The 15,883-nt window shown below is 41.6% G+C and overlaps 1 protein-coding gene across 1 annotated transcript in view; it reads right to left on the reverse strand.

Moving 5' to 3' along the window:
* Positions 1-15,883, reverse strand: part of LOC122788632 (guanylate cyclase 2G-like) — a 699,012-nt gene that overhangs the window by 378,937 nt on the left and 304,192 nt on the right. Inside the window, 1 exon segment of the mRNA XM_044055531.1 lies at positions 7,707-7,720. Coding sequence (XP_043911466.1) covers positions 7,707-7,720 — 14 coding nt within the window.

Raw genomic sequence — 15,883 nt, forward strand, 5'->3', positions numbered from 1 at the left:
ACAGAATCAGGAGATGCCCACACCTTTCGAGCTATCACCTCCATGAGGGGGTCGAAAGGCGGAGACACCCAGGAGGTGGCTGGTCGAGATCCAAAAGCCTCCAGGTATACTGACTCATCCTCGAAGGGATTAATGGAGGGCCAGTTTCCCCTCTGTTTTAGGAGTTCTAGGATGTCTGAAAAAGAGACATCCTCAGAGGGGGATCTTGGGGACCCCTCCAACTCATCTAAGTCAGTATCTGATGTCGTAGACTCAGGGGAGTCTAAGTGCTTCCTCTTGCAGGTCCTCTTATGCGGGGGCTCTCCTGAAGGATCAGGAGAAACCTCGGAAGAGGAAGTTCTTGCCAGTGGGGAAACCTGGGGCGATGGATCTCTGGGTCCGGGAGCAAGAGAGTGGGAAGAGACATCTACAGGCACCATAGAGGGAGGAGCTAAAGGAACCGACTGTTGACTAAGCTCGGGGGCTAGCACACTCCTCATCACCTCGAAGGTTCCCCTCCCAGGGAGGGCCAAGAGACCCCGCTCCGAAGAAATGGGGACTCCCGGCCCCACCGAAAAGGAAGGCTCCGAAGCAGATGTCGGCGCCGAGCTCACCAAGGCCGAAGCTCCGAGAGGGAGAATGGGGCCGGACAAGGGTCCGATGCCACTCGCCCCCTCGGAACCGACCAGGGAAGCCCGACGACCGGATCCCTCCAAGGACGGTCTCGAGGAGGAGATAGGAGTCGAAGATGACGGAGCCGAAAGGTGTGGTATCGGCTCTGGTGCCGCAACCGCCACGGTACCAATAATCTCTGGCTCCGAGCTCTGTAGAAGAGTCGAAGGAGGAATCTCAGGAGGGTGTGGAATAGCGATCGTCTGCTGAGACGGGCTATGGAGCATCTGGGCCAATGCCTGTGATTTTAGTAGTCTACTCACCACTCTCTCCAAATCATGGTCTGAGAGCCTGGAAGACCTTGACGATCGGCTCCGATGGCTCCGCTCCGAAAGTAAAGGGGAGGCCGGAGCCGAGTGGATATACTCCACTGAAGGAGATCTAGACCTCTTCCTCGATGGAGCCATCGGAGCCGACGAACCTTCGGCCCCAATTGGAGCAGACAGCTTGTCGGCTCCGAGCTGAGGTAGAGATGTCTCGGCTCCAGCCGGAGCCGAAACATGCTTCGCAGCTAGGGTGTCGGCTCCAGTCGGAGCCAACACAGGTGCCGCAGCCAAGGTATCGGTGCCAATCGGCGCCGATACAGAAACTTCCAAGGAGGAAGGATCGGCTCCAGATGGAGCCGATATCGACTCTGGAGGAGTCGGAACCAAGGCCCCAGACTTGGACACCGAAGTCTGGTCTTGGGTGGCTTAGAGGGCTTCCCGGAACCGACTTTAGCCGGGGAGCTCTCAGGCTTAAGGAGACCCCTAAGGATCAACTTATTTTTAAGTTCCTGCAGGACTCTCTGTCTGAAAGAATGACAAATAGCACAGCAGTCCTGCAGGTGTAGGGGTCCCAGGCAATAAATACAAGAAGTGTGACCGTCTGTCAGAGACATCTTCTGAAAGCACGAGTCACACTTCTTGAAACCTGAGACCCTAGTGTCTTTTGACATGATCTAGTATGACACTAACACACACACACTCAGTCCTTAATTACACTAAATAAAGTAAAACACAGACACACCTACACAAGAAAACCTGACAGGAAAGTGGATGGGAAGGCCTAATGCCTGACTGACAGAAAAATTATAAAAAGGGGTCGAGGAACTAACGGGAATAGGGTCTAAGTGAATAGAGAACAACTAACTGTAAAAGGGGGTAAAAAAATTTAAAACTATGGTGGTTAAATCTCTTTGAGAAGAGTAAGAAAGTTCATTTACCAGGAGCTGGTAAAGAAGGTGACCTCATGAGCGAAGCGGCAAACGAGATCTGGGTAATTACCGCCTTGCATCATGGGATATAGGGCTGCCTTGAGCTGGTAAAAGTGATTCTCGAGCTTAGCAAGTGCTGAGTTGGAGATGAGGATCAGCTCCGAACCCATCCAGCAAGAATGAAGGCAAGATTGACAACTTAACATCCTCAGTTTCTTTTTCTTTAACCTCTCCATTACTAATCCTTTTTTCTACTTTCTCTCTTTGTTTTATTTTTTTGTATTGTAAAATTTTCCACATCCGGATGCTTTTGCTTGCATTTCTCTTTAAATATCCTTGGTGCTGCTCCTTTGGCATTGATTAGTTTTGCTTTTTCCTTCGCATACGTATTACGCCATATTAAATCTCGTTTTTTTTCCCATCTCCATATTTCTTCTTCAGACGTCTCCTGAGTCTCTTGTATCTTCTTACTTTGGCGACTCGCTCCATCATGCTGTGATGTAACCCGTGTTAGACTTTCTACATGAAATCCTTCAATACACACGTATTCCATAACTCTAACTTCTATTTTTTTAACTTCTACTTTACTAATCTTCTGTTCTGTGTTCCCTCTTTGTGATATTATTTTTTTTATTGTAAAATGTTCCATATCCGGATGCCTTTGCCTGTATTTCTCTTCAAATATCTTTGGGGCTGCCTTTTTTGCGTTGATTAATTTAGCTTTCTCCTTTGCATAAATATTGTACCACATCAGACCTCTATTTCTTTCCCATGTTCATATTTCTTTTTTATACCTTGCAATAATCTCTAGGTTTTGTTCTTTATATTTTCTCACTTCCTCAGTTGCTAAATTTTCTATATAGCTTGTCTGATGATTTTGAATTGCTTTTTGATAACCCCAAAAATTCTCAGAGGTAGTTAGCTCTAAATGTACTATATACCTGAATAAGGTCTCCTCTTAAATATCTATATGAGACACTGTACAAAGTTCAGATAAAGGTCACATATTTTAATCTTTCATAATAACTTTAATTTTCACATCCATGAATGCCCTTGGTATATTTCTACAGTACTCTTTTCAACTTACTCATACTTGTTTTGTTATAATATTTTTATATTGTTATTCCATAATCAAGTTTGGGTATAAAGTAACTTATAAATAATGATGAATCTTTTTATATAACCTATAGTTTTATAAATATCATTAACCAACTGGTTGATAAGAATATAGAATCAGTTTAACAAGTATTAAGTCAACTGCATACAGACTGTAGAACACTTCAGATGAAAAAGATAGATTTGAAAGATGCAACTTAAACAAGCATGACCCTCAGACAGAGCCCCATGGGGCACACTGACTGCAACGTAGAATTTGACTTGACCTTGTCCTATTTGTAAGGTTTGACTCTTATCAAGATTTCATCAATACCAACTTATTCTAATTTATGATCTGTGTTTTGTGTATAATCCTATCAAAGGCTGAAGTTAAGTCTATATAAATTGCATCACAGCACATTTTTTTATTTATAGCTATTATTATACTGTAAAATATTATCTTACAGGTGGTTATAGATTTATTTTCAACATATGCTTGGTGATATATGGTTTCAAGTCTCGGCCTCGCAGTTCTGATAATAATTTATCCAAAATACCCTTCTCCATTATATTTTCACAACGAGAAGAGTAAATATATGGGTCTATACGACCCTGATTTTGTCCGATCCCCCTTTCCATTAACGATGGGTTTAAAAAGTGTATGTCTCCAATCATGAGGAATCTCCATGTAGTTAAATGACATAGTGAATAACAGATATATCAGTAATGTAAGCTCATGCTGAAGTGTTCTCATGTTGTTATTACTAATTCCATCTGCTCTATGTGCTTTGTTTGGGCTCAGTATGCATAGCTCTTTTTCAATATAATCTAATTTAATGTCAGTATTTTAAGTTATCTGGATGTTGCTAGGACAAATTATCCTCCCCTTTATGACGACAAACTGTTTTATGCAAGATTATGTAAACATATTTACAATCTATTGTCTCTGCAAATAAATTTTAGCATATATATATATATACACAGTTTATTGATTTGTATGTCTTTACTCCTACCACATCTTATGCATCTATAAAATGTTTTCCTGTTTTGCTCAATATCTTTATATAAATATTATTCATATATATATATATATATATATATATATATATATATATATATATATATGCGTGTGTATGTGTGTGTGTGTGTATTTTTTTGAACTTTTTCTTGATCTTGTCTCACACTGTGTTTAATTTGTCTGTCTAGTTTGTTTATTTCAGGTTTCAAATTATAGTTCAACCTCTTTTCCATTTCTTATATTTTTTATCTGTTATCTTAATTAAGTATCTTGTTCTCATGAAAATATATCTTCCTGACCTTGTGTGATGCCATGGTATGCAATATCTGCAGTGGGTTGCAGGATGAATCAGAGGGTGATCTCAATGAGGTTCAGTCTAACACCTCACAGGATGAGGTAACCTTGCCCAAGCAACTGTCTCCTGCCCAGCTTCAGGACATCTGCACAGTCCTGCTGGAATTTGGTGATGTGTTTACTGGTAAGCCAGACTGTACCAACCTGATGGTGTACCATGGGTCTATACTAAATCAGCAAATGCTTAAAAAAGCAAACGCTGATTTATCAACCTCATGTAAGCGAAAGCTTACAATCCCGAACACTCAGAACAGCAATTTTTATTCCCAGGGAAAAAAAATGCTGTTCCACAAAAAATAAACAAATAAATAAATAAATAAATAAAAACTTCAAAATATTACATAAAATGGGGGGCTTTGCCCCACACCTCCCGATGTGGGATGGTGTTCCACCCACACCCCACCTACTTAAATATACCAACTCCGATATCGCACTACAGTGAGGAAAATGGCAAAGTAATGGAGGCGGCCAACTGATTTCTTTCCCTGGGAAAGACATCGCTTAAATGCCATTTCACTATTTTGCTGTTTTGTGCTTTCAATTTCGATCAAGACGCATTCGAAGGATTGCGTCTTCAATTATATAATAGGAACTCAGTGTAATGTGGACAGAGGACCTCAGCAGCCCATCATATAACCCCCTTACAGTGTGTCTGAAAGAGTTAAGAAGACCCTAAAAGAGGAACTGTAGGACATATTTTAAATAGATTTTATGAATTGACTAAATACCCTTTGGAATGAAGAATGCTGCAGTAACTTTCCAGAGATTGGTAGATCACTTCAGAGCGGTAAAGGGAGATTATGTCCCTTACATATTGCATCCTTCAACTGGTCATGGGCATAATATTTTCAAAGTCCATGAAGGTGTTGGACAGGCTGAAAAAGACAGGGCTGAATATTAAAGCTGACAAACGTCAGGTGTCCATGGCAAAGGTATCTTATCTGAGTCATAGAGGGGATGGTAGTAAGATTAGGCCAGAGTTTGACAAGGCCAAATCCATTTCAACATGTCCTTCTCCTGCTACCAAGAGGCAGGTAAGGGTATTCTGAGGGAAAGTGGGGTACTACAGGAAGTTTGATTCACTATAATAAGACAGTCACTAACTTTACAGACCTTACCAGAAAGAATAGGCAAGATAAGGTTGTATGGACTCCCATGTGTGAGTGTGCATTTCAAACACTTTAAGAGGTTTTGAGTAGCCCTCCCTATATTAACCAGTCCTGACTAAAGTCAAGAATTCATTGTATAGATAAACACTTCCAGTGCTGGACTGGGGACCCTACTTAGCCATGTTTTCTATGTAGGAAAAGCGCACCCATTTATGTAATTGATCTGTAGACATCAGTCCAGAGATGAATCCTATGCAGCCATATGGAAATAGAGTCTGGGTGTAGTCTGGGCTCTGCTCAGGCCACAACCTTATCTGTATGGTGGAACATTTACAGTGGTTACAGACCATTAATACTTAAAGTGGGTAGAATGATAAGCCTCTTAGATAGATTTCAATCTTTTTGTCCCATAACATGGCTGTCCAGTATAAGAGTGGCACTGCTAATGCCAATGCAGATCGTCTGCTGAAAAAGTGGGTAAAACAGTGTATCAAAATTCTTTATCATTCATACTAAACCACCTCATAATATCAAAACAACAGTTTACTTCATGTCAGGATTTTTCCATTTCAGCCAAATGGTTCAGATGCATGGTGCCTGTCTGCATTGCTAGCATAAACATAGGATGCCTGTCTGCATTAGCAGTGACCCAGGAAAAGTTAGCATTTGTTTTGGCAGAGGAGCAACTAAGTTGGAGAGAACTGAGTGGCAGAGGGTCTGCTCGCATTACCTGGGGGGGGAGGGTTGACAAAATCCTACTTCTGGAGTTAGACAAAGTGGTACCTGGAAGTCATCTTTCAAGGCAATGGATCTCTGCACAACATGTGCAGGGACCCTATCAGCCTATGGATAGTTTGGAAGGAAGCATAAATCTTTCCACTCTTTTTTTATTTTTTGTTCTTTTTCATACACCTGTGCTCCTCAGAGTGAAACGCAAAAGCAAATATTATTAACTGCAGCATTTTTGCAAAAACAATTGATTGCTGTGTATGGGCAAAGCCTCAAACTTCCTAGTCTTGAGTCTTCAACTAACTGTGCCTGGAATCAGCTTAATATACTATTAGCTTTTTATAAAACTAACACATTTATGATAGCTTTGATACACTGGGTGTAAAACTTCCATATATTATTTCATGCTCTAAGTTTAAAAAGTCTTTCCTAGTTCCACATAACAGGTTTCTAAATAATGAATTTGGACAATATTACTTGCAAAGGATATAAAATAATGAAACTACTCTCAACAACTTGTGTCTAGAATGGATGGTAATCATTATCTCATACTTAAGTGGTGATTTATTTTTTCTTATTAATAGTTACTGAATTTCCAGAAAAATATTAAATTATTAAAACTAGGTAGGAAGAATAATACATCTGAAAACAAACCAGAAAATTCTGAAAGTTGCATCTTAAGAGGCAAAACAAATAGCCATGACTCCTAAAACATTATAGTAATATTACTTACAAGTGTATGACAATGTTTGCTGTCACTTTTAATAACACTTATATAGAAAAAAAGGACAACAGCTACAATGCTACAAATAAATCCTGTAAATTAAGCATTCACAATAGACATTTTTAAGTGTTTATTGGTAGTGCATCTATATTGTCTGCAAATTAAAACAGTGGCTTCATTACCTATCCTGATAAGCTGGATAGAACTAAAAAATGTGGTGGAGGTGTAGCAATTCTATATAAAGACTCCCTGAAACTCCAAAGATTCCAACCAGACCCACCTGACCTACATGACAGTGAAATACTAATCTGGCAACTAGAAATCAATCCAAACAAACATATAATCATAATCTCAGTCTACATCCCTCCTAGTAACAACCTTTCAACAACTGAAGACATATTCTCCTGGCCATCCTATTCATTCAACCAGGAAACCATAATCACTGGAGACTTTAGCGTTGATTGGTACACCTGCTCCTCAGACAGCCCCTCTCATCCCATTAATCTCTATGGATATACCCAAATTATCAACTATCACCAAGTAGGATGGATAAACACAAGGGCAGACAGTCAGTATCTAACCAATAAACTTTCTCTATTCTATCACTCAGGCTGTCTCCCAAACAACCTGAGTGATCACTTGCTCGCTCAGGCTGTCTCCCAGACAACCTGAGTGATCACTTACCCATTTTCTACTTAAACACAGAACAAATCTTCCCAAATCAACTATATAAATTAAATGCAATAAAAATCTTTCAGCAACCACCTGTAAACCTCTGCTTCAACACTTTGACTGGTCCCCATTATCACAACTGTACCTAGACACTTAGACTCTGCTGTTGAATACTTCAATAAGAAATTACTTGAGATTCTAAATACTTTAGCTCCTATTAGAAAAGTTCATGTGAAATCCAACTACACCCCATGGTTGACTAAAGAAAAAAAACAACTACTTAAGGACAGAGACAAGGCATAGACTTACTACCACACCAACAAAAAACAAAGCTCTTTCTAAACTTACCATCACTTAAGAAACAAATCTAAATCCCAAATCAGGTATGATAAAAGAACCTACTACACTCATATTTAACAATCCCACCACAATAACCCCCAAAAATTCTGGAGTAGTATAAAAAAACTTTTTCAACCTGGACAATTTACAACGTCATCTCCTACCACCTCCAACAACGATAGCCTAGCCACTCAGTTGAACTCTTTTTTTTACAAGCTGCATCCTATTTCTGTTAAATAATACAGACAGCACCCCACCATCCATTCCACCGTCATTCTCAACAACTTCAACTGCCTTCTCTCTTAAGCTCACCCAAACTTCTACTATAAGAAAACTATTACACAAACTGAAACCCACAACCCTCACAATCGATCAATTACCCAGCATGTACCTCAAGTTAGCAGCTGACGCCATCGCCTATCCTATTTCTCTTTTGATCAACATATCAGTCAGAGAACAATACATTCCCAAACTCTGGAAAACTTCATACATCATTCCTCTGCACAAAGGTGGTACCGCAAAAGAATTTTCAAACTACAGACCAATATCTATCCTCTCACTGTTATCTAAAATCCTTGAAAAATGCATGCACATTTAGCTTATGAATTACCTTACCTGCAATAATCTACTAACAAACTCCCAGCACAGCTTCAGGCCAAAGTATAGTACAACTACTGCCCTACTAAGCTTCACTGCCACTATTAACCACCTAAAAATGATTGGCAATAAGTTGCATCCATCTTCTTAGATATGTACATCAAAAGCTCCTAAATGAACTAGCATTATTAAAACTATCCCACTCTGCTCTCTCTTGCTTTCAAAACTATATCACGGACCAACAACAAGCTGTGAAATGGCAAAATGACCTATCCATCCACTTGTCCGTTACAGTAGTGGTCCCACAAAATTCAATCTTAGGTCCACTTCTCTACAATTTTCACCAACAAGCTACATACAGCAACCAACCTGCCAACCACAATTCAATATGCAGATGATTCACCCCTAACATGTGCTGCACCTTCCCTATCACAATTACAAGAATTACTACAAAAATCCTTCACTGACATAGAATCTTACCTCAACAAACAACTAATTCTAAACCCCAACAAAATCAACATAATTCTCTTCACCAACAAAAAGCCCATCAACCCAACAACACCTTTTACAATCTTCTCAGCCAATAACACCAAAATAGAACCCATTCCTCAAACTAAACTACTAGGGGTAACAATCGATAGTAACCTTAGATTTGACAAGCAAATGTCAACAGTTATTAAAAAAACCCACATCAAACTCAGCACACTCTACAGGACCAAGCAATTCCTAACCAACTCCACCAGGCATCCATTGCCAGGACCCATCTTCTCTCCACCTTGCTATATGCCTCACCAATCTTCACAAACCTCAAAAAACAAGACCTAGCCAGATTGGAAGCATGCTATAATAAAATAGCCAAATTCACCACAAATTTTTCATATAGATCCCACCACTGTACAGCACTCTATCAACTAAACTGGCTAGAACTGCCCAACCTCCTCTCTCTACCAAATAACCATTAAACATACCATCATTACCAAACCTGAAAACTGTACAGCACTCCATAACCTTGTTCAACCATACTCTAACCACAGAACCCTAAGATCCACAGACAAATCCCTATTAAAGGTCATTAAATCTAATAATAACTACAGACACTACTTATATTCCTTTCAAATCTCCAAAGCCTGCAACTCCATCCCCCAGTATATCCTTAATGCCGCCAATTCAACCATGTTCAAAACACTCATCAGGACCCACCTAACCAACAACTGACAATGCTCTTGTACCTCCCCTGGCTAAACTTAAGCAAATACTTCCATCACTGACCTCTCTTTCTGTACCCCCTTCACAATCCCATTTACCCATTATATTTATTTGTACTTTTTTACTCAACCTCTCTACTATCATTCACCCTCTTCCACTAGTGTAACCTACATATGCCACTTCTTTTCCCAGCTCACCCATCACATACTGTAAGATAGACCTGCAAAATTTCACTTACTATGGAAATTATCCATTTCTGCATAATACTAAAAATTCTTTTCTGTATAACTCACTGGGCAGGATTCACAAAGCCTCCGTGTAAGAGATACAAGGCTTACACGGAGGCTGCAGTTAAACGGTGTGATGTCAGCATGTCATGCATATGCATGAGGGCATGCTGAATCACACCTAAGGCTTACACGGTCCATGGAAGACAGTAGGGGGCATGTCCATAGGCCGAGCCCTGCAAGCGGACATGCCCCCAGAAGAGTAAAAGTGCCTAAAGTAAACCCCCACGACAGAGTACATGGAAATGTGAATAAACACAACACAACACATGCCCCCACAGACTATGAACATAAAATTTTATAAATGAACATGTTATATATTTTTTTTTAAATTGCAAAGATGTTTGCCCGTGAGTGCGCTCGTTACGAAGCTCAGCCACAGTTAGCAGTAAGTGAAAAAGTATATAAGAACTAACTATGCAAGGTAAGCCAAAAAGCAATAGCGTAGCAGTAGAGATGTTGGCTGAAGAGCAGGCCGTCATGGTTCGAACCCCCACAACATCAATTTTCATTTGTAGTGAAATAAGCACAAAACAAGTCCCTGACATATATGTACACATATAAAATTATATTTTATTTGCAATTTAAAATGGTAATATAAGATTAGTCTGTAACACAGTGTACGTTTTCTTATATGCTGTAATTTTCATACATAGCTTATTCTTTCTGCTGAGCATTTTTTTTTATTCATTCATTTATTTCTGATTCCTGCTTTATCTTTTTCAAGGTTAAGGGGAGTTAGAAAGATCTGTAATAATTTCTCACAACTCCAAAACTCATAACACACAATATCAGTGCCACAGTATCAATGCCAGAATGTTACGTGGCACAAAATATCAGTGTCACAATTTCACAACCTATTTCGGCAAACAAATGAATAAATAAATAAAAAGTGCACAGACAATGCAGGCATAACATGCCACCAAGACTGAAGATGCATGGTCAAAAGAAAAGACCTATCCAGACCAAAATAAGGCAATCAATACAGAGGACAACCGTAACTCAACATTACTATACTGAAACAGTCAAAGGAACCTCAGTACGCAGAATGGGATGTCCAACAAGGCCCCATTACTGAAGTTTAATACTGAAACAGTCAAAGGAACCTCAGTAGCAGAATGTGATGTCCAACAAGGCCCCATTACTGAAGTTTAATACTGAAACAGTCAAAGGAACCTCGCAGAATGGGATGTCCAACAAGGCCCCATTACTGAAGTTTAATACTGAAACAGTCAAAGGAACCTCAGTACGCAGAATGGGATGTCCAACAAGGCCCCATTACTGAAGTTTAATACATTAATCATAAACGCTTAAATGTCATCATGAAGTACCAAATTGACTGTGAAAACCTGACAATTTGAAATTGTTATATGGTTCTTAAAGCATTTGGGCAATCCCCGATATACTTCTTAACCTCTCCCTTTTTATTCTATCTTAAAAATGACAATACCTCCAAGACAATTCTCAGAGATACTGCAAATTCAGTATTTAAATACAAACAAGCCTCATATTTGTGATCACACTTTACAGTGGCAATCATAAATGACCACAATTACGCCTTGCACCAGACTAAGAGCGGTAGAAGAGAGACTTACCAAGCCAGTGCTGTGGACATGCTACTACCTACATAAGGGAACATATCCCCTACACAAACATTCATGGGAATGTTATCTGTTATGATCTGGGTACTACAGCCACACCAGTGAATATAACTGTGGCAGAAATCATACTTGTGCTGTGTGGGTAATCTGATCCACAGACACAGAATGCCATTACAACCAGCATATCTGCAGGTAGGAGATTTGAAACGTTAACCAGTGATTCCACCCAACTAATATAACTGCAAATCAACTGCCTGATCCCCTACATAAGATGGGTCACAGTCAACCCACATAAACAGGGATGAGGCCTTACATGTGATGGGTCAATGGGCCATCCCAAGCATGGCTGATCCCCCACATCAGATGAGTCAGTGGGTCACCATCAGCAGGGATGTGTGATTAAACCAGATGGATCAGTACTCCCCCACGAGCTGGAACAAGCCCTTATATGAGATGAATCAGTGGACCTCCATGAGCACAGATAAGCCCTGTGTCATGATAGAGGGTGCTATGAAATGCATGACAGAGAAGGCAATTATAAACAACACTAACAGTGACGCATTTCTTGACAAGGTAAAAACAGTTATTGACACACACACACACACACACACTACCATCAAGGACTTTTACCTAGGAAAATTTCCTTCTGAAGATAGAGGTTTTCTACACAGTGTGGTGCACATGAACAGGGATGTTACTTTTCTGAGTTAGATTATTGCACTAAATCCTTCATAGATAATCCATAATGGGAAATTATGTACCTACCATAACGTTCCATGTTAGTTGTCTTCTCTGCCTTCTTTCTTGCTGGATGGGTTCGGTGCCGATCCTCGGCTCCGACTCGGCACTTGCTAAGCTCGAGAATCACTTTTACCAGCTCGAGGCAGCCCTATATCCCATGATGCAAGGCGGTAATTACCCAGATCTCGTTTGGTATCTAGAGGAAAACTGCCTGCAATCTTTCCACAAGGAAAGCAGAATAATCAACCTAGAAGACTGTAAAGGGAACCAGGTAACAGAGATCCAGAGCCACTGGTGTCCGAGGGAGAACAATGTCCCCGAGAAAGGAGGAAATCAAGGTCTGTCCAGGCTAGGGGGACAGGAGGGAGGGACGCAAGAAAGAAGGCGAGAGAAGACAACTAACATGGAACGTTATGGTAAGTACATAACTTCTCAATGTTAAGTTGTCAATCTCGCCTTCATTCTTGCTGGATGGGACCGCGTCCCTAGCACCCTTATCCTGGGAGGCTCAATGGAACAGACTCTTGAGAACTGTGGAACCAAAACTTGCCCTGTTTCTGGAGGCCAAATCCAATTTGTAATGAGAAACGAAGGTATGAGGAGTGGCCCAAGTGGCTGCTGCACAAATAGTGTCCAAGGGTAGTCTAGCCTGAAAAGCTGTAGATGTGGCTAGACCTCTGGTAGAATGTGCTTTAGGTTTTGAGACCAGCTGTTTGCCTCTCAGCTGATAAATGTCAGAAATGGTGGAAGATAGCCATCTGGATAAGGTTGCTTTAGAAACAGGAAGACCTTTCCTATTTTCAGCATAAGAAAGAAAAAGCTGATCAGATTTTCTAAATTGCTTTGTTCTGTCCAAATAATATCTGAGTTGGCGATGAACATCTAGACAATGCAGTTTTTGTTCTGCCCTGTTAGAATGATTGGGAAAAAATACTGGAAGGTCAATGGATTGATTTAAATTTGTTTTAGAAGCAACCTTGGGCAAAAGGATGGATTGGGTTCTTAAGGATACTCTATCCTTGTGGAAGACCAAGTAAGGGGACGAACACAGAGGGCATGAAGTTCAGACACTCTCCTAGCGAGTAATAGCAACTAGAAAAGAGTCTTCCAGGAAAGACATTTTAAGAGCATGTAGCAGCGGTTCGAAGGGGAAGTATCAAGGATGCCAGCACTAAATTTAGGTCCCACTGTGGTGGAGGATCTCTAACAGGGGCTTAAAGAAGAACACCCTTTGAGAAAGGCTTTACAAAGTTTGTGAGACATAATATTCTGGTCTGCAAATCCGACATGAAATTAGAGATTGTTGCCAACTGGACTTTAACTGTGGAAGAAGAAAAACCCTGGAGTGAAAAATTTCAGCAAGAAAGTCCAAGACTGATGAATAGGGGCAGTAAAGGGTCTATGTTCTTAGACTTTGCCCAAAAGGAGAAATGTTTCCACTTACTAGAGTAAATCCTCTGGTAGAGGACTTTAGAGAAGCTACTATGATATCTCTAATGGGGTTAGAGATCATAGGAAGCCTGGCTAAGGAAGGAAGTGGAGCAACCAAGCAGTGAGGTTGAGGAGAATTGATCGGTGCAGTTGACCCGACTGGTGGGTCAGAAGATCTGGAACTGGGTCCAGATGCCAAGGCTGCACCAAGAGATGGCGATGAAGGAAGCGGAACCAAATTTGTCGAGGCCAGTAAGGGGCAATGAGAATCATTTTGGCTCTCAAGCGGTAGCTTTCTGGAGTACTTGTGGTATCAAGGAAAGGGGAAAAGCATAAAGAAGTCCCGGGGCCAATCTTGGGTAAGAGCATCTCTGGGGGGATGGCCTGGAAGTGGAAAGAGAGAGAAGAAGTCTGGGCATTTGCTGTTTTGGGGAGTAGCAAAAGGTCGCATGGGCGGCCCCATTCTGAAAAATCTCCTCCACTATGGATTGCTTGAGAGACCACTCGTGAGGCATGAGAATAGCTCTGCTCAATCTGTCCGCTATTATGTTGGTTTTCCCAGGGATATGCGTTGCTACCAGAAACCGATGAGAGGAGATCGCCCATTGCCAAAGTCTGAGAGCTTCTCGACACAAGGGATAGGACTTGGTTCCACCCTGCTTGTTGATGTACCACACACGGACATGTTGTCTGTGAACTGCAATAGTTCCAAAGGGGAAGAAAGTCGTTGAGGGCTTGCAACATTAAAAGCACTGCTCTCATCTCTAGGACATTTATGTGCAGGTGGTATTGAAGCGGTTGCCACGTGCCATGAACCATCCTGCCCTGATAATGCCCCCACCCGATCAGGGAGGCATCCGTGACCGTGGCTACCGGGGCTGGGGACAAATGGTCTGCCCTGATGGACTAGGGGAGAAGAAGTCCACCAGGATAGATGGCTCTTGCAGGTTTGTGTCACCAGGATCTTGTGATGCATGGGAAGCTGTTGGAAGGACCATTGGGTGAACAACATCCATTGCAGGAGACACATGTAAAAATGGGCCAGAGGAAGAAGCGTGATGGCAGCTGCCATGAGGCCCAACACTTTCAGGACCAACCTGGCTTGTACCCTTTTGCTGGATAGGATGATCCGAACGTGGTTTTGGATATCTAGGAGTCTTTGAGTTGTGAGGTTTGCTGACATCCGAGTAGTGTCTAGATTTGCGCCTATAAAGGTAATAGATTGGCAGGGCAATAAGGAAGACTTTTCAAAGTTGACCGAAATTCCTAATTGACCACAAAGGCATAGAGTATAATCTCTGGCTTGGAGAAGTTGATGCCTGGTGGTGGTTGAGAGGAGCCAGTCGTCGAGATACAGAAACACCTGGAATCCTTGACGTCTCAGGTGAGCCGTGACCGCTGCCATGCATTTGGTGAACACTCTGGGGGCTGTAGTGAGACCAAAGGGCAGGGCTCTGAATTGAAAATGACTGGTCCCCAGCCAAAAGCGGAGAAACCTCCTGGAGCGTCTGTGATTTTTTTGTGATAGTACGCATCCTGAAGGTCTATGGAGCACATCCAGTTGTCTTTGCCCAAAAAGGGCAAAATCGATTGAAGTGTAACCATCCGAAATCTTGTCTTTTTGACAGACTTGTTAGTCTGCTGAGATCTAATATTGGTCTCCAGTCTCCCGTCTTTTGGGAACCAAAAAGAACCTTGAGTAGATTCGGACTCTAATGGTCTGTTGGAACTGGCTGGATGGCTCTTTTTCTAGAAGCTTTGATACCTCTAGCTTGCAATTTCCCTTAGACCGGGTGGAACGTCTGGAAGGGAACCTTTTGAGGAAGGGGCTTTCCTCGAAGGAATTTTGTAACCCTCGGATATGATCGACTGTACCCATCTGTCTTGAGAGGGAAAGCCAGGCTTCTGGGTACAGCGACAATCTTCCCGACTGCCTCCAAGGGTGGCAGTCGGGCAACACCTCAGGGATGCTGGAAGGGCTTGTCAGAGAGGCTCTCTGCTGCCCTGGTTTGGACCCCTCTGCCCCTAGTGGCGTCTTGTTACCCCTCTGCCTCTGGGGTAAACTGACCACGTCTCAGGCGTGACTCCTGAGATTTCTGAACCACATTTTCCCCTTCTGACCTTTGGGTAAGGT

This window comes from Protopterus annectens, chromosome 14.part0 (assembly GCF_019279795.1).
Source record: "Protopterus annectens isolate FY-2018-M chromosome 14.part0, PAN1.0, whole genome shotgun sequence".
NCBI classification, from domain to species: domain Eukaryota; kingdom Metazoa; phylum Chordata; order Ceratodontiformes; family Protopteridae; genus Protopterus; species Protopterus annectens.